Here is a 20,297-nt window from a genome sequence, read left to right on the forward strand (position 1 = left end):
GCAAGGGCGTGGATTTACGAAAACGAACAGTTATTACCAGTAAAGCGCCAGACATGCTTTCAAATGTCACTGTACAGAGACGTCATTGTTTATTTACCTACAGGTATTTGATATCGTAAGATTCATAAATATAATTTATTATAAATCACAGACAACAAATAAAACATATTTATTTTGTACTGTGTACTGAAAACAAAAAATGTTGTACACTTTTTGCAGTTGGTATAGCACTATGATGGAATATATTCCAACGTCAATAAAAAAAAATCTGAACCAGATCTAGCCTAGACAGTGACTGCTTCCAATACAATACTCTGAATAACAGGTGCAAACAAGTAGCTTGTTGTCATATTGTAGATCCAAATTGTCCAAATAGTCATCTGTATGTGTCCCGATGATGTCTTGGACCACAAGCTGGATGCTTCCATTGGCAATGATAGAGAGACCCCAGGACTCATGCATGGTTGTCCAACATAGACTCCAGAAGTCTGGCACTGTTTGTGATAGCTGTGGTCACCACAATGAATTTAAGACCTAGAAACACCATAGAGAGAACACATTATCCACTTTTATTCAACTTGTATTTATACAGAGAATCCCGATTGAGAGCCAAGGTCTCTTTTTCAATGGTACAAAGTCATATGTAGAACCCGCTTGACCTATATAAAACATGTATTGTAAACTATGTAGTCACCAAAATAAATGTATAACCTAGGAGAAATAGAGGTAGAAATAGGGACATGAATATATCTTTCCTTAGCTCACGCCCTCTACATTTTCCCTGTCGGCATTGGGATTCGAACCGGCAACCCTCTGGTTACTGGCCCACCTCTCAAGACTTCTGCTGTTCCCTACATTAGCACACTGTTAAGTTTCTAGTACCACCACCCTCCAGAATCCCAATATAAAGCCTTCCTTACCTTTCTCTCTGCCCAGGAAGCGTAGTGCTGAGATCTCTGAGAAGGTGCACCCACCCAGGAACATGACTAGGATGATACGCTGGGAATCGGTTTTCACCCTTGCGTCTGATCCGTTGCTACCTGCTGAGAGAGAGGGGGGAGGTAGAGAACGAGAGAAAATAAAGAACTGGAATGCTCTGTGTTCCCCTTTCCTCTATGGACTTTCCATTCAAAAGTGCCCTTTACATACATTTCAGAGTCAATGTCAAGCCCACTTGTCTTACCTGTGACTGCAAATTCATGTCCGTTGAGCATGCGGGTGACTTCCTCGAGTCCTGTCCAGCCATCACGCTCCAATACCTGCAGACGTAGCACAAGCAGAATACTTTTTATTATATCACTAATTGAAACCACACTTCTGTCTTAGTATCCATGAGTTCATTCATATTGGAGTCCACCTACCTGTTCGATGAGTTTGCAGCTCAAAGGAATGTAGGCTCCACTGAAGATATAGGCCATGTCTCGAGGGACACGGAGGTCATACTCTTCATCTGACTTGGGCACCTTGATATAGATATAGCAAGGACATCCGGTTTCATTGCAATACTGTTTGGTTATGGAGTTATTTTAGGGAAGTGTTTCCCAAACTAGGGGTCGTGATTTGAAAATGGGGTCCCGAGAGAAACTTTGAAAAAAATATATATACAGTTGTAATAAACAGAGCGGTTTCTGTTTTCTTTCTACAAATGTGTCTCAATCTTTTAAATGGTTCAAAATACAAAATATTATGACCTCATTACTATAAGATTAGACTCTTAGGAACACGTATGTATCTTCTGTTTCCCTCCACAATGCCCGCAAGCCACGCAGGACTCATTAGAACAGACGGGACAAGATCAGGCACTAAATCAAACTGAAGATCAGACAACATTGTTGCCTGATGATCTTCTGAACTTAAACCTTTCCTGGTGCATTTTAGTCACTTCAAACCATATTTTCTTCAGATTGAAATACTGACAAAAGTACTGGCAAACTGATTTATAATAGACTGTCATAGCCAAAATGTAAAAAGTAAACATTTGCCGTTGATTACATCAGTTTTTGACATGGTGGGGTCAACTTTTTATTTATGTCAAAATAGGGTCGCGGCCAAAAACATTTGGGAACCCCTGTTTTAGGTCGAGTTTCCTGGCCCTTTCCCAGCCTAGTCCTGAACTAAAAACAAAGTTTAATGGAGAATCCAGGATTAGGCTTAATCTGTGTACACGAATCCGCCCTATAATGTTTAGTGAAATTTCATGAAGTTAAAGTAACTCAATACATGGGTATGTTTTTAATATGGTAATTAGGTTGTTCATTAAATTAAAAGACTACATACCAGATTGAGCTTCCTGCCCAAGGCACGGAAATTGCTCTTCTTGGCCAGGGAGGAGAAGGCATCAGTCAGCTTTCCTAAAATAGAACATGTTGAAAGGTTCAAGTGCTGATATTTTGCAGAGCATCTTGTCATTGTCAGGACTCTAAAGTACAGTATATCTATGATGTATATTTTGTGGGTAGTAGTAGTCTCAAAAAAATGTACCACTGGACCCTCACTTAGTTCAGATCAGTCAGTCTCTCACTATTCTTAATTAGCTTCATTTCCTTATCCCTTTTCCTTATTACAATGACTTGACAGGTTAAAGTAACATAGAGAAACCTATTCAGACATTTCATCAATTAGTGGTGGTCACTTAGGAAAGGTAACGAGGAGAAAAACAAAGTAGTTATATACAGTAATGGTATTGGGACCCAACCTATATTAAATACAGTAACTGTATTGGGATTCAGCCTGTATTAAATACAGTAGCGTTATTGGGATTCAGCCTGTATTAAATACAGTAATGGTATTGGGACCCAGCCTGTATTAAATATAGTGACGGTATTGGGACACAGCCTGTATTAAATACAGTAACGATATTAGGACACAGCCTGTATTAAATACAGTAACGGTATTGGGACCCAGCCTGTATTAAATATAGTAACGGTATTGGGGCCCAGCCTGTATTAAATACAGTAACGGTATTGGGACCAGCCTGTATCTGACCTGCGGTTTTGTCGTTGACCAGTTTGCCCACTCTGCTCTCCATGACAGTGAGGGTCTCTCCAGGCTGCTGCTCCACCAGCAGGCCTAGCTGCTTCAGGTTGGAAAACGTCAGTAGGTGTTCAATGCCATAACTCTGAGAGAGGAAATAAGACAGAGAACTATGTAACAAGGAAAAGGCTCCAACAAAACAACAATGGAAATACAAAGATACAGAATTAATCCAGTCTAAATGCACATTACACTGACGGTGTAACACAGTAACACCCTAGCGGGCAAAATTTGGCCTGGGATGTCATCATTTTATGGTTGTAAAATGGTTGGTTGTATAGATGTCTTTTTTTCCTGACAACATCAAGATATCTGGGACTGGGAGAGGTCATATTTTTCTGGTCACTAAAAAGATTTGTACCAAAAAATATTTTTTCCAACCACTACACAACATGACCATGACATCACAAAAGATGTCAGCCTGACATCATTGCAACCAGTTTTTCCCAACCAGTACTAGATATAATTTAAAACAATACCTATGATAGCAGAACCCACCTGTAGAAACTGGGCTTTTAATGAGCGATAATCTTTGGGAAGGAGGCCTGAAGGAAAATATAAACAGCTGATTTAAAAGGACTAAGAATCTTATCATGAGATCAATTATATTTTCATGTGTTTGGTTAAAAAACATCTCTGTGAAGACTCACCGTTTTCTGTGAGAGACAGCAGACAAAGGAGTCTCATACTTTCCACCATAGAGACCTAAGGTGGATGATAACACATTAAGGTGGATGATAACACAATAAGGTGGATGATAACACAATAAGGTGGATGATAACACAATAAGGTGGATGATAACACAATAAGGTGGATGATAGCTTCCTCCAGTGTGGTCCCTGGCAACAAGGTTTACAGTTTGATGTGGTTGGAGAGAACAATTATGTGCCAGGATGATTGATGAATACAACCTGCAATATAAATCTTATTGGGCCGATTTAGCACTATGATTACCTGTATGCATGTACCATTCATAGAAATATAATGAATAGAACGGATTTGGAAGCTCTAACCCTGGCAATTTGACTGGTAAACTCATGGGTACACTCAGAATGGCTGCCAGTCCACCCATTATGACATCATTAGATTTCTATGGTACCATTATCTTCCAGACAATCTTACCTGTCTATTGATATGCTCCTCTATGTAGGAAATACATTCACGTATTTCAAACCCCTCAAGTAAGGCTGTCGGGTGGGGAAATAAGTATCAGTTATTATGCAATGCAGGAAATGGGATTCATATGGGGAAAAAACATATGCCTCAAAGTATAGTACAGCCTATGTAATTAATATTACAGTGCTCTGTCTTCAACAGCTCTTGGAAGTCCTGTTTCGTTTTCTTCTTCATCATCGACTCACTGGCACCAATATCTGAAGAGAGACATGTCTTTTTAAAGGGATACTTTGGGATTTTTGCAATGAAGCCCTTTATCTACTTCCTCACAGTCTGATGAACTCATGGATACCATTTGTATGTCTCTACATCTAGTATGAAGGAAGTTAGAGGTAGTTTCGCAAGCCAATGTTAACTAGTGTTAGCGCAATGACAATGTCTTTGGTATCTAATAGCATACTAGCGGTTACCATAGACTTCCATTCATTCATAGGATCCTGAGAGGCACAGCAGCGGTCTAAGGCACTGCATCGCAGTGCTGGAGGCGTCACTCCAGACTCGGGTCCGATCCGAGGCTGTATCAAAACCGGCCGTGACCGGGAGTCCCATAGAGCGGCACACAATTGGCCCAGCGTCGTCCGGGTTAGGGGAGGGTTTCGCCGGTGTAGCCCGTCATTGTAAATAAGAATTTGTTCTTAACTGACTTGCCAAGTTAAATAAAAACTAAATATAAATTGCACTAACACCAGTTAACAACTTCCTTCAAAATGCACACAGACATAAAAATGGTCTCAACCAATTCATCTGACTCTGGGGAAGTAGAGACTCAATACTCACGCAGACTGAGGAGCCGATGCTCCTGTTTTAACCCTTTCAGCTCCTCCGACACAAACGTCTTCATCTGTTTAATGTCCATTCCACTACGCTTCTGTAATGACAGAGACGGAGAGAGATGAATAATCGTCAAACATGAACTTCTACTCTTTGATGTAAAGAAAGTACAAAGAGGACATTTAAGACAAATATGATGCATCCACGCAGGGCAACACTTCACCAGGGGGGCATTGTTGTAAATTATAAATGTGCTGTCAATCAGCTTACCATACCTAGCAAATAAAGGCAAACAAATAAATTGGAAGCACAAAGGCCCATAGAGATGTAAATATGGTCAGAATGAAACACTCACATCATATGCAGTCTGGAGGTTTCGGGCCTTTTGACTTAGGAAGCCAAACACCTGGGAGAAATGCTCGTTCCTGATCTCGTTAAAAACCTGAGAGAGAAACACACACAAATTCCAGTGAGACTGTCATCCTTAAGCCAGTGGAGGGGAAATGATATCAATTCAACCGTGTTATACTTCTAAAAGGCCAACCTTATCTTGAGAGTTTAGCATCACTTTTATACTCTTGTCAGAGGAGGTGACATCTGGACCAAACTCCACACATCCTATAGGACAAAGTGATGGATTATAATTCCCTACAGACAATGGACATACAATGCATAAAATGGCATTAAGATCTTATTGCAACTGTAATGGTATACAGCAATAAGAGGCTTCAGTGTGTGTGTGGTCCTTGACCAGGACACAATATATAAAGACCACATTATTTGCAGTATAGCTATTTCAAAGTAGAGACTGTAATCATAGCAAATATCATTGCTTACCACATTTAATTCTGAAAATGTCATCCACAAGTCCTTCATAGACAACCTGGGAACACAGAGGAGTCACAAGGTCCACATCTGCAAAGAGAATGAGAAAAAACATTAGTATGATATCAACTATTATTATGACACGTATCACCCTATTGTTATACTTAAAAGAGAATTCCATTCGAAATCAACATTTTCATACGTTAGTCCGTGAGAATGAATAATAACACCATTATCCAATAGCATTTTTAAAATGTCAAAAAATGAGAGCAACAAATAAGACAAACGTCACAACTGCCGTGATTCACAGTTCAAGAAAGATCTACCTCTGTCAATGAGAAACACATTTCCGATCTCCGCTTGACGCGCTCTCTGTTCCCCCTCCTCCACCTGCTCCCTCCACGATTCATACGCCATCTGAACCGGGCAAGAGACCAGACATACTGTTAACACTTACTCTATGAATCTCGTCTAAATCATGGTGTTTGAAAATCTAAAACATCTGTACCGGTGCTGCTTTCTGACTGTGTCTGCATTCAACAACATACAGTTCTACCTTGATGAACAAGACAAAGACTAGTTGGCTGAAGCATAAACAGACTGGCACCCATAGTAAATAATTCATTCAGTACCATCTAGAATCAGAATCCCAGATGTATTTTAGTTTAGTTTTAATTCAGTATACAAGGCAGCTAAACGCTGAATTGCGGTATACAAAAGTACATTAAAGAGTGTTGATGTACTGAGCTGATCTTACCTTGGAGCATCGTCCGATCCCATACACCTTAGAGAAGGGGCCGTAGACAGAGTGTAGGAGATGCAGGGCACTACCCGCTGTTCTCACCCAGCGCTGGTCTCCCTCCTGTGGACACACAGGTCATGCGTGTTAGCAAAATAATTAGCACTATGAATATAACCATGCTAGTCTCAGTGCTAGGTTGTTAGTTATATGTCAAAATGTGTTACTAATTTGTTATTACACTATACATGCTTATGCAACTACATGTAAATACATAATTTTTGCATCATAAAGTGGGACTGATATTCCTAAATACAGCTCCCGTCAGCACTACTGTCTATCATTACCAGGAAGTTGTCTCTGAAGAATTCCGGAAGCTCCAAGCTAATGATGTCATCGTCCAGGGGCAGGAGGTAGAATGACCACTCGTCAGTAGTCACATCTTCACAAAGGAGTGAAAAACTGTCTGTTAACATTCAAACATCTGGAATACCAAAATATGAATAATCAAAAGACACCTACCACCAAAGATTCCCTGCTCCTCCAAAAGGTTCTCGCATGCATAAAACTGTAACAGACACGGAAAGCGAGAGAAGAATGAGCAAATAAAATAAATTAAATTGTTTTATTGCAGAAAGTATACACTAAGCACATAATAATCACCTTCTGAGGGCTAAATATAATCTTGTATCTTCTGAATCTCCCAAATGCTTTGTCTGTATTGACCACATCTGGAAAAGGAAACCAATTTGTCAGTGGGCATAAGAAACAGCCACGAAGTGTCCTGTATAACTGCCCGTACGAACCACCTGTGAAACGGCACTCTACGCACTGCTGTCAGACTGTATAATAACCCTACCTGTTAAATGCTTCCCCCCCCCAATTTTTTTTTTTTTTTACAATCAAATTTTAATATTTCAATTTCCATTCTAAAAAATATCCTGTAATGTTTCAAATGTTCTGTATTCTATTTATGTAATGTGTTATGTATTTAAATTAGTTATGTATTTAAATTAGTTTTTTGCAATTATTAGTCATGTAAATTCTGCATTTCTTCAGTTTATTTGTGAGCAAGAATAAATCAAACTCATAACAGAGTGATTTCCCTCATTGTCTTCCCGATCAAGGACATTAAATCAGAAGCCTTTGTTTGCACAGTAACACAACGTACTCCAGAAGCACTGTCGAAAATACCACTGATCCAGAAAAGACAAGGCATTTCAAAGTCTGGGACGACAGTACTTCATTTCTCAGGAAGGGAATAGCGTTGCTAACTTAATCTTTCACTGCATTGGCATCCCAACAATTACACTTTAATGAAATACAATATGAATCAGCTGATTTTCAATATCAGGGTGCCACCATTCTACTTACCACATATCCACTTGACAGTTTTTATTCTTGGACGGATCAGGAAGCACAGTCTGTCAAGGAAGGCACATTATTAAGGCTATGTTACAACATTGTTATGGCTGTGTTACAACATTGTTATGGCTGTGTTACAACATTGTTATGGCTGTGTTACAACATTGTTATGGCTGTGTTACAACATTGTTATGGCTGTGTTACAACATTGTTATGGCTGTGTTACAACATTGTTATGGCTGTGTTACAACATTGTTATGGCTGTGTTACAACATTGTTATGGCTGTGTTACAACATTGTTATGGCTGTGTTACAACATTGTTATGGCTGTGTTACAACATTGTTATGGCTGTGTTACTTGATCCTCCAAGACAATAAAAGAGAAGCAGATCTATGGAACTACAATAGGATTTGCTACTTACTGATCTGAGGTGCTGACAATGGGTTTGTATTCCACTTTGTAAAGCTTGTCCACATCATGTTGCTACAAGGAGAAGGGTGACAAAGATTGTATAGGACTGAACCTCATTGTAACCTGGTAAACTGATATATGTAAGGACAGGCATAATCAATATGGTATACAGCAATATTCAGAAACATAACAATGACATGTACCTTTAATGTTATGACATTAGCAATGCGGTCCAGGGGGCTCATCAAATCTGCCTCAATGAACAGGTCCTTCCTCCCAGGTAGCTTTAAACCAGGGGAGTAAAAATGCAGTATGATGATAATGAGGATGATGAATATACCTAATCAATCCCCAGAAGAGGAATTTAGGATTGCTACCAGCAGTAGAGACTAATATACATTATAGAAACATAGAGGGACGGTTTCCCAGACACAGATTAAGCCTATAGAATCTCAATTGAAACAGATTTTTAGTCCAGGACCAGGACTGTCTGGGAAACTGACCCAGGCTTTACAACTTTAATAGGATCCATGACTTGTGTGAGTACTTGTGGATACTGAGAACCAAGACAATTGATAACCTGAGTGGGGGGAAGATGAGTGGAGTAGTCCTACCTGTTCCAGTAGGTAAATTAGCTGGTCCCTGGCCAGCCTCTTGAGCAGAGAGAAGTCAGGGAGCTCAGGGGCATCTCTCCTGACACTGTGAGCCATGGGGCCTGAGGTGGAACAGAGTAGCACACCTGCCCAACCATTCACCTCCCTGGAAAATACAATCCAGCTGTGATCCACTGGGCACACTCTGGTTGAATTAACACTGTTTCCACGTCATTTCAATTATATTAAGTTGAACCAACGTGGAATAGACATTGAATTGACTTCTTTGCCGAGTGGGTAGCTTCACAATGACAACGAGCTAGCTAACGTTAGCCACCTAGCTAGAATTCGTAACATAATATACATATTGCAAATTCGTACTATATTGTACGTTTTGCAAATTCATAAAATATAATATGAATTCTAATTTGTCAAATATCATACGAAATGGTTGATGGACATCCACAAATTAATGCATACCATACGAAATATAACATATCATACTAAATGGAATGTCTCGGATTTAAATACAAAATAATAAGAAATTCTGAGACCAGGTGCCCCTACACACACACACACACACACACACACACACACAGACAGCAGTGGGCTCTGTCCATTGTGCTGACACAGTGCAGCAGAGATACAGATTTTGTGCCAACCTGTCACTCAATTGTTATAACTTTTACAAATATTTTTATAAAGGGACATTACAACCAAAACTGAAGGGGCACACGTTTCAACTGAGGGGGTAATCCATCTTTTGGCTAATCGTGGAACCGGGCCAGCTACAGTGTATATTTTTTATTTGAAAAATTATTTCTCACTGAAATTAAATATACGTTTCGAAAACCTGTTTGAACACGATTATTATTTACTTTTCTAAACGTTAAAACAGAGCGACAAATTTTTGTTTACATTGAGACAAATGCGGGTGTAACACCTGAACCCCTGAAAACCAACATAGAGAGAAGGGTTTTCGAGAGCTAACGTTAGCATACTGTAGTTATCAGCTGATTTAGTAGTCACACCATGATTAACTGTATATGGCAATAAGGACGGCGACAGTCATTAAAACCAAATGTATATACCGTTACTGTATAGGTTATAGGACGATTTAGACGATTTAAAAATGTAAAATAAACAAAAATGCTCTATCAATTTTAGCTAGCTAGGTACATTACCTTGGTTTGTTTCCGGATGTGCGGATGTGATGTTGCGAATCTTTGTTTCACTACGAACAAGTAAATAGAGGGCACCGTATCTCAAGACATGACTGGAGAGAAAAACTGTTTGGAGAACTGTACCTAGTCAATGCACTTTACTGTTTAATGTATGCAACTTGCTACTAGGAGTTTAGATTCGGTTATATTGTTGGAGACGGTGACATTTTCTGCTGAAAACCACCAAGATCAACGGACTAAAGACCCTAAAGAAACCAACTATCCAATAGGTACCGTAGCCTCTCCCCATTACCTAACAAAGATGTAGCTATATATAAATCATTCGTACTAATGTGGTGGAAAACTGGATTTAAAAAAAAAAGCAAATACCAAGTTGGCAGCATCCAGCACTCACCATGTTTCTTTCCTTTATCCTGAAGATCCTCTTTTGACCATTTAGATGCACCAGGTCCCTAGCAGAGCAAACCTTCCTCATCTTAATTCCAACATCATCACCCGTCTCCATCATAACCATGTTCTCTTCTTTGTTGTCAATAATATGTTTACAGGTGTGGACCAAAGACTCAAAAGAAAAGAAAACAAACACAAAACACAAAAGAGAGGATGAAAGAGGTCTCTGGTGGATGGCTGTCAAGTCACCATCATTCACCTACCTCGTCACCTGCGGCAGGTCCATGAGTGGGGCAGAGAGGAGGCCCAGTCTGCAGTCAACACATTCGGCCTCGGAGCACCAAGCAGACATGGTGGCAGCAGCTGCAAGTCTAAAAACAACCATCACTCCAGGCCTTGCCCCATGACAGGCTGTCATGAAGTGGTCAAAAGACTGCCAGCCCACCTGAGAAAGCAACACAAGCTTGAAAATAACTCTCCTCTATACAGAGAGCTTCTTACAGCATCACAGAAGAGAAAGAAGGTCAAATGTCAATGAATGAATTTTATGATGTTTACTGTGAATAATTATTCTACCTGATGTATTGAAGTTGAATGACAAATATGTAATTGAATTGGGACATGATTGAACAAGAGAATATTTGGGAAAGGATTAAAGAAAGCACTAGAACTGCCACACAGCTCGGCTAACTTCGATGTCTGTTTTCCGTTATCTACAGCAGGCCGACTCAGACAACCTTTCTGAGGCCTGTAACAGATACAGCATAGAAAGACCAGCATCAATTCATATCCGAAGTGGTCACACTCATTTACACACAGACCTTTTTTGTAGGATGTAAACCTTATGTATGTGGTCACGTGTGGCTCAGTTGGTAGAGCATGGCGCTTGCAATGCCAGGGTTGTGGGTTCAATTCTCACGGGGGGACCAGGGTTCAATTCCCACGGGGGGACCAGGATGAATATGTATGAACTTTCCAATTTGTAAGTCGCTCTGGATAAGAGCGTCTGCTAAATGACTTAAATGTAAATGTATGTCCAGTGGTGTAAAGTACTTAAGTAAAAATACTTTAAAGTACTACTTAAGTCGTTTTTGGGGTTTCTGTACTTAACGTTATTATTTCTATTTTTTGAAAACTTTTACTCCACTACATTTCCCTGACATCCAAAAGTACTCGTTACATTTTGAATGCTTAGCAGGACAGGAAAATTGTCTAATTCACACACTTATCAAGAGAACCTCCCTGGTCATCCCTACTGCCTCTAATCTGGCAGACTCACTAAACACAAATGCTTAGTTTGTAAATTATGTCTGACTGTTGAGGTGTGCAACTGGCTTTCCGTAAAAAAAAATATTTAAAAAACATTGTGCAGTCAGTTGATTAATATAAGGATTTTTAAATTATTTATACCTTTACTTTTGATTCCTAAGTATATTTTAAACCAAATACTTTTAGACTTTTATTCAAGTAGTATTTTACTGGGTGACTTTCACCTTTACTTGAGTCATTTTCATTTAAGGTATCTTTACTTTTACTCAAGTATGACAATTGGGTACTGTGGTGGATGAATCAGAAAAAAATAGCTTTTTTCTATTTTGGTGTTTTTCAGAGTCATTAGAAAGGCCTCTTTAGTGTCCTAAGTTTTCATAACTGTGACCTTAATTGCCTACTGTCTGTAAGCTGTTAGTGTCTTAACGACCGTTCCACAGGTGCATGTTCATTAATTGTTTATGGTTCATTGAACAAGCATGGGAAACAGTGTTTAAACCCTTTACAATGAAGATCTGTGAAGTTATTTGGATTTTTACGATTTATCTTTGAAAGACAGGGTCCTGAAAAAGGGATGTTTCTTTTTTTGCTGACTTTATTTCTATTTTTAAGCTGAAATGAAGGTTTGAGTGTGTGCTGAAGGGTCATCAGCAGCTGCCAAAAGCTTGGATAAGCCCAAATAAATATTTACATACAAGCTTTGGTTACTGTCCTTCTCCATCTGACATTTTCCATCTTTTTGGGTAGAGTTTACTTAGAAGATACACAAGTGATTTGACTGCAGTCTTCCTGTTTAGGTAAGAGGAGTGTGTAGTTGGTGTGTGTGTGTGCACATGTTGAGTTAGGAAAGTTCTGACAGATGGTCCTGGTCCACTTGTGAACAGGTGAGAATAGTCATCTAATTGTTAGGGCTGGAAATTGCCAGAGACCTCACGATATGATATATCATGGTACATAGGTGCTAATACGATATACAGTGTGATTCTATACGTATCACAATTCGATATGTATTCTGATTCAATACTGCAATTTTATTGCCATTAGGCGTTCCAACCACAGTGCTGGACAAGAGCAAGCCGTGAGAAAATAAGTTTTGCATGTAAAAGTGCTCAAAACATGTTGGCTAACCATTTAAAACATTTCAAAAGTAGATGGGCAACTAGCTGTAGGATGATTAATAGCTACATTTTGGCGCAGGTAAACCTTACTAACGATAGCTAACTTTAACAAACAAGAATACTAAATAAAATAATAATTCGATACTTGGAGTTACAGTATTGATATTTTATTTGTCCTTTATTTAACTAGGCAAGTCAGTTAAGGAGAAATTCTTATTTTCAATGACGGCCTAGGAACAGTGTGTTAACTGTCTTGTTCAGGGGCAGAACGACAGATTTTTACCTTGTCAGCTCGGGGATTCGAGCTTGCAACCTTTCGGGTTACTAGTCCAACGCTCTAACCACTAGGCTGCCTGCCGATATAAATGAAGCAACATTAATATTGTGATACTCTACCTATCTTTTTTCCTCCATCCCTATTAATTGGTAGCCTGTGTGTTCAGGTGAATATAGGAAGCACTCTGATTGATGGCTGGGGTACATGTGATTAAAGAAAGGTCCTGGTGGTCATAAGAGCAGCAGCAGGGACCGTAGCTGTATACCATCTAGTCACAACCCAGGGTGGGCTCCACTCCACACTCTTAAGCACTGGGGCCTCATAAAAATGATGAGCAGTTTCACTGGGCGCCTCATCACTGATCTGTGTGCAGTGGTCTCTGGTCTGCAAAGAGATTACTACTGTCAGTCATCCATGAATCTGGTCAGAGGCTCAGCTATACTGCCGTGAGCACTACACTGACCTGGCCTTCATCAGCAACCAGAGAAATCTATAGATACTAATGAGCCAACAGATGGTCAGGAGGAGAGAACCCAGAATATAGGTTTTGGGGGTCAGGAGAGCCAGATGATCATGATAGTAATGAAGACTGTTGCCATGGTAATGACGTGGCTTGATGCGCCGTGCTTTTGGCAATTCTCCTTCTGCTACTGGTTCAGGAGATGAAGATGTGGGAGGAGGCTCTGGAGTACTGCAGGGATCACTACACCGACCTCCCCAGCCTGCTCTCTGAGACTGAACATCTCCAGGCCCAGAGCAAGATGGAGGGCACACAGACGGACCATGTGTGGACGGGTCTGATCTTCCTGGCCAGAGAATGGCTGTGGGTGAATGGGGACCAGCTGGAGTACCAGGCCTGGTCCGGCGGAGAGCTGCCCCACTGCCCCGCCCATACCTCCACTGTGGGACCCTGACCAGGGATGAAGAGCACTGGGGAACCAGGAACTGTGAGGAGAGGATGAACTTCCTCTGCTACAGAGCGTGAGCCCCAGAGGAGAGAGATATTACTGTAGTAGATATGATCATCTATGTATGCTCTCTACTTATTACTAGTTAACGCTGTGATTGATTATTCACTCTATTTACTTGTTGGTGCATATAAACCTATTGGGTGTGTGTTTCCTACAATAGTCTACTATTATTGTACCTATAGATGCTGTGGTTATAATAGTGTGTGATTTGTGAGTACAAAGACCAGACTAATGGGCACAGATATCAGTTCAATGTTTAGTTTTGATTTAATTAAGTTGGGAATGAAAAATAAAAAATGTAACCATGTCATTCGATTTAGGTAGGGTAAAAAAATAAGAAATTAGGAAATTCCTTCAGGTTGACTTTAAAAAAAATCCAGTCAGTTTTCCCCTTTGATTCATCGTCAACAGAATGAAAAACAGATTTCGTTTTGTTAAAAATTATGTGGAAACCACATCTATTCAACCAGTTTGTGCCCAGTGGGAAGTCACCTAGCTTACATTCTGTTTCATAATTATATAACATGATAAAACAATACAAATGCAAAGATGCTGCTGTTTGCTAGTTACTAGCATTATTGTTGGTACATGTAAACTTCATGTTAAAGCCTTCTTCAGCCTGTAGGCCTAGGTTTGTGTACTATTATTTGCTTGGACAGTAACAGTAGATATGAACGTACATATCATGTATTGTATATCATGTCAGGAAACCGACTGTTTGTATGAAATAAGAAATTGACTTAGACAAAGATTAGACATTCCTTCTCATTTTTATTGGTCCACCTAGAAACGGACATAACAAGGAAAGAAATAGCAGAACATCTTGTTGAAAGAACACAACTTCTTAATGATAACTTGTCATATACAATGAAATGTTTCTCTGAAATAGTGAAAATAGTTCAATCAAATCAAAGTTTATTTGTCACGTGCACAAAATACAACAGTGAACCTTACAGTGAAATGCTTAATTACAGGCCTTACAGTGCGATTTTTAAGTAACAAATAGGTATTAGGTGAACAATAGATAAGTAAAGAAATAAATACAACCGTAAAAAAGAGAGTAACTAAGTATTTACATGGTTTATGGTTACAAAAGGATGTAATTCAAAATGTGCTTGAAGGAAATTGACAATAACTGCAAATCAAATCCCAATTGATTTAAAGTTGGGACAGAGGGGGAGAAAGGTCAAGAAGGAGGGCGACAGTGAGAGAGGGGGGGGAAGTTACGTAAGGAGGGAGAGAGACAGAGAGGAGGACGGTACAGAAGGAGGGAGAGAGAGAGAGAAAGCAAAGAGGGGTGAGATAGATACAGAAGGAGGGGGAGAGAGGGGTGAGTACAGAAGGAGGGAGAGAGAGAAGGTACGGAAGGAGGGGGACGGAGAGACAGATGGTGATCTGGGAAACTTGTTGTCTGGGAAGTGTCCTTGTGTATCGCTTTGCTTTGTTGTTGTTGTTGTGTTACTGATATTGTACACCAGAGATTATAGATGAATATTAACTTAACTCAGTGATGTACTGTGCCATACTCACTACCCTCTGTAGCGCCTTATGGTAAAATGCAGAGCAGTTGCCATACCAGTCGGTGATGCAACCGGTCCGGATGCTCTCGCTGGTGCAGCTGTAGAACTTTTTGAGGATCTGGGGACCCATGCCAAATCTTTTCAGTCTCCTGAGGGGGAAACGATTTTGTCGTGCCCCCTTCACGACTGTCTTGGTGGGTTTGGAACATGATAGATCGTTGGTGATGTGGACACCAAGGAACTTGAAACTCTCGACCCGCTCCACTACAGCCCCGTTGATGTTAATAGGGGCCTGTTCGGCCCGCCTTTTCCTGTAGTCTACGATCAGCTCCTTTGTCTTGATCACATTGAGGGAGAGGTTACCTTCGCTTCCTTGGGCACAGGGACTATGGTGGTCTGCTTGAAACATGTAGGTATTACAGACTCGGTCAGGGAGAGGTTGAAAATGTCAGTGAAGATACTTGCCAGTTGGTCCGTGCATGCTTTGAGTAGCGTCCTGGTAATCCATCTAGCTCCGCGGCTTTGTGAATGTTGACCTGTTTAAAGGTCTTGCTCACACCAGCTACCAAGAGCGTTATCACACAGTCATCCAGAACAGCTGGTGCTCTCATGCCTGCTTCAGTGTTGCTTGCCTCGAAGTGAGCATAAAAGGCATTTAAGTCGTCTGGTAGGCTCGCGTCACTGGGAAGCTCAAGTCTAGGTTTCCCTTTGTAGTCCGTAATAGTTTTCAAGCCCTGCCACATCCGACAAGCGTCACAGCCATTGTAGTGGGATTCAATCTTAATCCTGTATTGACACTTTGCTTGTTTGATGGTTTGTCTGAAGGCATAGCGGGATTTGTTATAGGCGTCCGGAATAGTATCCCGGTCCTTGAAAGCGGCAACTCTAGCCTTTAGCTCGATGCGGATGTTGCCTGTAATCCATGGCTTCTGGTTGGGATATGTACAGTGGCTTGCGAAGGTTTTCAACTCTTTGGCATTTTCCCTATTTTGTTGCCTTACAACCTGGACTTTTGGGGGGTTTGTATAATTTGATTTACACAACATGCCTACCACTTTGAAGATGCAAAATATTTACCCCTCCAACGTCAATACTTTGTAGAGCCACCTTATGCATCAATTACAGCTGCAAGTCTCTTGGGGTATGTCTCTATAAACTTGGCACATCTACCCACTGGGATTTTTGCCCATTCTTCAAGGCAAAACTTCTCCAGATCCTTCAAGTAGGATGGGTTCCACTGGTGTACTTGTTTGGTGGTGCCCCTTGTTTCGTGGTGTGGCAGACTCTGGGGCCTTTCAGAACAGGTGTATATATACTGAGATGATATCATGTGAAAGATCATGAGACACTTAGACTGCACAGGTAATTTTTTGCACCAGATCTTATTTAGGGGCTTCGTAGCAAAGGGGGTGAATACATATGCATGCACCACTTTTCCGTTTGACAGTTTTTAGATTTTTTTTAAACAAGTTATTTTTTTTAAATTTCACTTCACCAATTTGGACTATTTTGTATATGTCCGTTACATGAAATCAAAATAGAAATCCATTTAAATTACAGGTTGTCATGCAACAAAATAGGAAAAACACATGGACATGAGGACTAAGTATTGATTTATGCTCTATTATGAATCAAATCAAATTTATTTATAAAGCTCTTCTTACACCAGCTGATATCTCAAAGTGCTGTACAGAAACCCAGCCTAAAACCCCAAACAGCAAGAAATGCAGGTGTAGAAGCACGGTGGCTAGGAAAAACTCCCTAGAAAGGAATACTGCTAAAAAAACACAAAATATATAAAGGTAAGGCTCAATCGTATTTATATTGTTTCGCAAGGATGCACACATTTGATCCCAATGCAATATGTTACCCATGCTTCTGTAGAAGCGGATGGGATGTTGCGAGACTTTGTCTGACTACGGACATTTAAAGAGAAGACACTGACGCACAAATGACCGGTGCGATCTGCGACCAAACGTTAGTAATAATGTGCCGTCTGTAGTGTGTTAGTAACTACTTTTACAGCATGAGTTCAGAATCGGTTATTCTATTGGAGACTGTCAACTTCGCTGCTGAAAAGCACCGCAATCAACGACGTAAAGACGCGGAACAAACGCCATATATCAACCACCCAATAGGTACAGTTGTTATGAAAACAATCTTAACAGATGCTAGCTAGTTAGCGTCTATGAATGGCTTAAGAACATAACTAGCTACCATTAGCGCCTATTGATGATAGCTAGTATCTTCTGACCGGGGAAGTTTTGTTAAGAGTCCTGACGCTTGTTCTGAACGTTAAAACACAAGGAACATATATTTCATATTAGCTAGACATTTAAAAAAAAATAACACAAAAGGTTAAAGTACTACACACCTTTTTAGGGTAAGTGTTCCCACACAGTCTTATCTCCATGGTACAGCGCTTGTTTACTGAAGACAGCGGCGTTCATGTGCTAATTAGCTGTCTGCATCTGCTGTCACTGAAAGATGCTGTCAGCTGCATCTGTGTTAACCTGTTAAAACAGTGTACAGTAAGTGTATGTTTTGCATTTGGGAAATTATTTTTGATATAAAAGTTTGTTTCTAGAAATGTACTGGAATTGATTCATGTTTAGTTTGAGTATTTGGTGGTTTTGGCTGCAAGGGCCAATTTGCCTCTAAACATGCAAGGTCCTTGGACTATAAGGAGTAACGTTATCCTCTAGTCCATTATTGAGAGAGGTCCTTAGCAATAACTCTCACTACTCGGACTTCAGTGCATGGATATCTGCATTTACATTTGCCGTGTTTAAAATTTTGCAGGAGTGGCAAGGATCCTGAGCCATGAAGGTGGGATCACAGACATTGAAGTTTTGCAAGTAAGTGTTTTACGTATCAGACAAACTCAAAATACTTTCTTGCATGCTTGTTCCTGGAGGGCAATATTTTAAATCGTAATGAAGTTATATTAAGTATAGACAAGTCAATGGGCAATGTTAAGCTCATGAAAACATTCAACATTTGTGTTACGAGTTTGTGTTAACAGGAAGGTCATGACTGATATTTGTGTTTTCCAACTGTCTGCAGGCAGCTTTGCTCCATGACACAGTGGAGGACACTGACACCAGCATAGGAGAGCTACAGGCCATCTTTGGGCAAACAGTGGCTCGAATCGTTCAGGAAGTGACAGACAACAAGGCACTACCCAAGCAGGAGAGGAAGCGTCAGCAGGTGGAGCATGCGCCTCACTCCAGCCACCAAGCCAAACTGGTCAAACTGGCTGACAAACTGTACAACCTGAGGGACCTGAACCGCTGCACACCCACAGGTGATTGATTGTAGGGTGTCCAATCAAAAAAGCATATTTGGACCCTCTGTGTAAAATATGTTAATTTTGTTGGTTTATCCTATGAGAGAACCAATGGTCCAAACCCCATTTCACTATCATATAAACCCCATTTTACCATTCAAAGGTTATTGGAGTTTTTACCCTTGTAGAATGGCCAAAATTTGTGTGACTAAGTCAATGGAGGCCAGAGAGAAAAAGTGGTCAAATTAATGACAATTGCACAGCATTGCGTTAACTAGGCTAGAAGCTGTGTGGGAGTTAATTACCTGACAGGCTCACTTTTCTGTTGAACTAGTCATCGATCTTCCCGAATCCACAGGACGTAAAACAATATAGAGTTAAGATGGATATTGATTTTGAGACATGACAAGTCAGCTTGTCTGCTATATGCATCCGCTGCTAAATCATGGCCGCTACTGCGGGATGGTAAATGTTGTCAGAAGTAAACTTAAATGACTAAGCAGTCAATGGACAAGGTATGACAGCAATCCATGCTTTGGTTTTGTTATCCAGCATTTCAAATGCTAACTTTTTAGCATTTTTGGCACATCCAATGCATGGGAATGGTATCTATATTAGCATTTTCAAGCGTCATGTCCAAATCCTAAAGTATCTAAAAAAAATATATATATATTGTGTAACTCAATGTTACTGTGTGAAAATGCTAATATAGGTACCATTGACTTGCATTGGATTTGTGCCAGAAATGTGAGTGACTGATTCTTAAAAAATAAATAATAGCAAGAGCAGCACCATCTAGTGGTTAGAAGCTGGTAAATCAGGATGCAGGATGGGACATAAACCTAACAACTTCAATGACTAACTTCTCTGAACTGGGGAAACTGATCTTTATTTTCTGACTCTCTCTGGCTTGTTGCTTCTCTTTACTTCCCTCTCTGGTTGTCTGACTGTCCCTCTCTTTACCCCGTCCTATATCTTATATTTAAATCTGTATTGTGGTTGCCAGGTTGGTCGGCAGAGCGTGTTCAGGAGTACTTTGTGTGGTCAGCCCAGGTAGTGAGAGGACTGAGGGGGACCAACCCAGCACTGGAGAGACACCTAGAGGAGCTCTTCAAGCAGAGGGGGGTTGAGCTTTGACACCTCTCTACTTCTGACACAGGGTGGCACAACAGAGCAACTCTTGATGTACACTTTTGTAAAGAGTTCATGTGGAAAAAAAATTGTCTTCATATTAGGAGCCTTCTCCATCGAATAAACTCTTAGCTCTCATAAAGATTTATTTTCATGGGTAATTTATTATTCATTCTAGAGTAATTTGCATACATTGTCTGTAGAACTGGCAAACCATCAATGTCACCTTGAGTT

General features: G+C 40.3%; 2 protein-coding genes and 1 long non-coding RNA gene across 4 annotated transcripts; 2 read left to right on the forward strand and 1 right to left on the reverse strand.

Annotated features, from left to right (window-relative positions):
* Window positions 1–57: 57 nt before the first annotated feature.
* Window positions 58–10,189, reverse strand: vps33b (VPS33B late endosome and lysosome associated). Of its 2 annotated transcripts, none has more exons than XM_055919482.1 (24): window positions 10,099–10,189; window positions 8,936–9,080; window positions 8,525–8,605; window positions 8,332–8,393; window positions 7,919–7,968; window positions 7,208–7,275; window positions 7,067–7,112; window positions 6,892–6,986; window positions 6,563–6,667; window positions 6,132–6,222; window positions 5,818–5,895; window positions 5,525–5,598; window positions 5,336–5,422; window positions 4,987–5,077; window positions 4,332–4,406; window positions 4,156–4,220; window positions 3,684–3,738; window positions 3,532–3,578; window positions 2,986–3,118; window positions 2,278–2,351; window positions 1,362–1,463; window positions 1,184–1,259; window positions 921–1,040; window positions 58–534 (listed from the first exon to the last, which is right to left on the reverse strand). In XM_055919482.1, exons 2-24 carry the CDS (start codon window positions 9,029–9,031, stop codon window positions 455–457), a joined length of 1,851 nt encoding a protein of 616 aa, XP_055775457.1. In that variant the 5' UTR covers window positions 9,032–9,080; window positions 10,099–10,189; the 3' UTR covers window positions 58–454. The 2 variants fall into 2 exon arrangements, with proteins under 2 accessions (XP_055775457.1, XP_055775456.1); XM_055919481.1 differs by having other exon boundaries at window positions 921–1,043; window positions 10,099–10,188.
* Window positions 10,190–10,277: 88 nt separating this feature from the next.
* Window positions 10,278–12,454, forward strand: LOC129853441 (uncharacterized). The gene is made up of 2 exons (XR_008759129.1): window positions 10,278–10,367; window positions 10,647–12,454. It is a non-coding gene; the product is annotated as an uncharacterized LOC129853441 (long non-coding RNA).
* A 5,106-nt stretch (window positions 12,455–17,560) lies between these two features.
* On the forward strand, window positions 17,561–20,207 carry LOC129853442 (guanosine-3',5'-bis(diphosphate) 3'-pyrophosphohydrolase MESH1-like). The gene is made up of 4 exons (XM_055919491.1): window positions 17,561–17,781; window positions 18,446–18,501; window positions 18,710–18,950; window positions 19,939–20,207. Exons 1-4 carry the CDS (start codon window positions 17,670–17,672, stop codon window positions 20,067–20,069), a joined length of 540 nt encoding a protein of 179 aa, XP_055775466.1. The 5' UTR covers window positions 17,561–17,669; the 3' UTR covers window positions 20,070–20,207.
* Window positions 20,208–20,297: the final 90 nt, after the last annotated feature.

This window comes from Salvelinus fontinalis, chromosome 4 (genome assembly GCF_029448725.1).
Source record: "Salvelinus fontinalis isolate EN_2023a chromosome 4, ASM2944872v1, whole genome shotgun sequence".
NCBI lineage: Eukaryota > Metazoa > Chordata > Actinopteri > Salmoniformes > Salmonidae > Salvelinus > Salvelinus fontinalis.

Bases quoted from the DNA above. Each gene is read 5' to 3' on its own strand.
- LOC129853442 (XM_055919491.1), top strand. From the start codon at position 17,670: ATGAGTTCAGAATCGGTTATTCTATTGGAGACTGTCAACTTCGCTGCT. The intron at 17,782-18,445 runs GTACAGTTGTTA...AAAATTTTGCAG, and splicing joins ATATATCAACCACCCAATAG to GAGTGGCAAGGATCCTGAGC. The intron at 18,502-18,709 runs GTAAGTGTTTTA...AACTGTCTGCAG, and splicing joins CAGACATTGAAGTTTTGCAA to GCAGCTTTGCTCCATGACAC.
- vps33b (XM_055919481.1), bottom strand. From the start codon at position 9,031: ATGGCTCACAGTGTCAGGAGAGATGCCCCTGAGCTCCCTGACTTCTCT. The intron at 7,113-7,207 runs GTGATTATTATG...TGTCTGTTACAG, and splicing joins TTATATTTAGCCCTCAGAAG to TTTTATGCATGCGAGAACCT. The intron at 3,579-3,683 runs GTGAGTCTTCAC...ATTTTCCTTCAG, and splicing joins GCTGTCTCTCACAGAAAACG to GCCTCCTTCCCAAAGATTAT.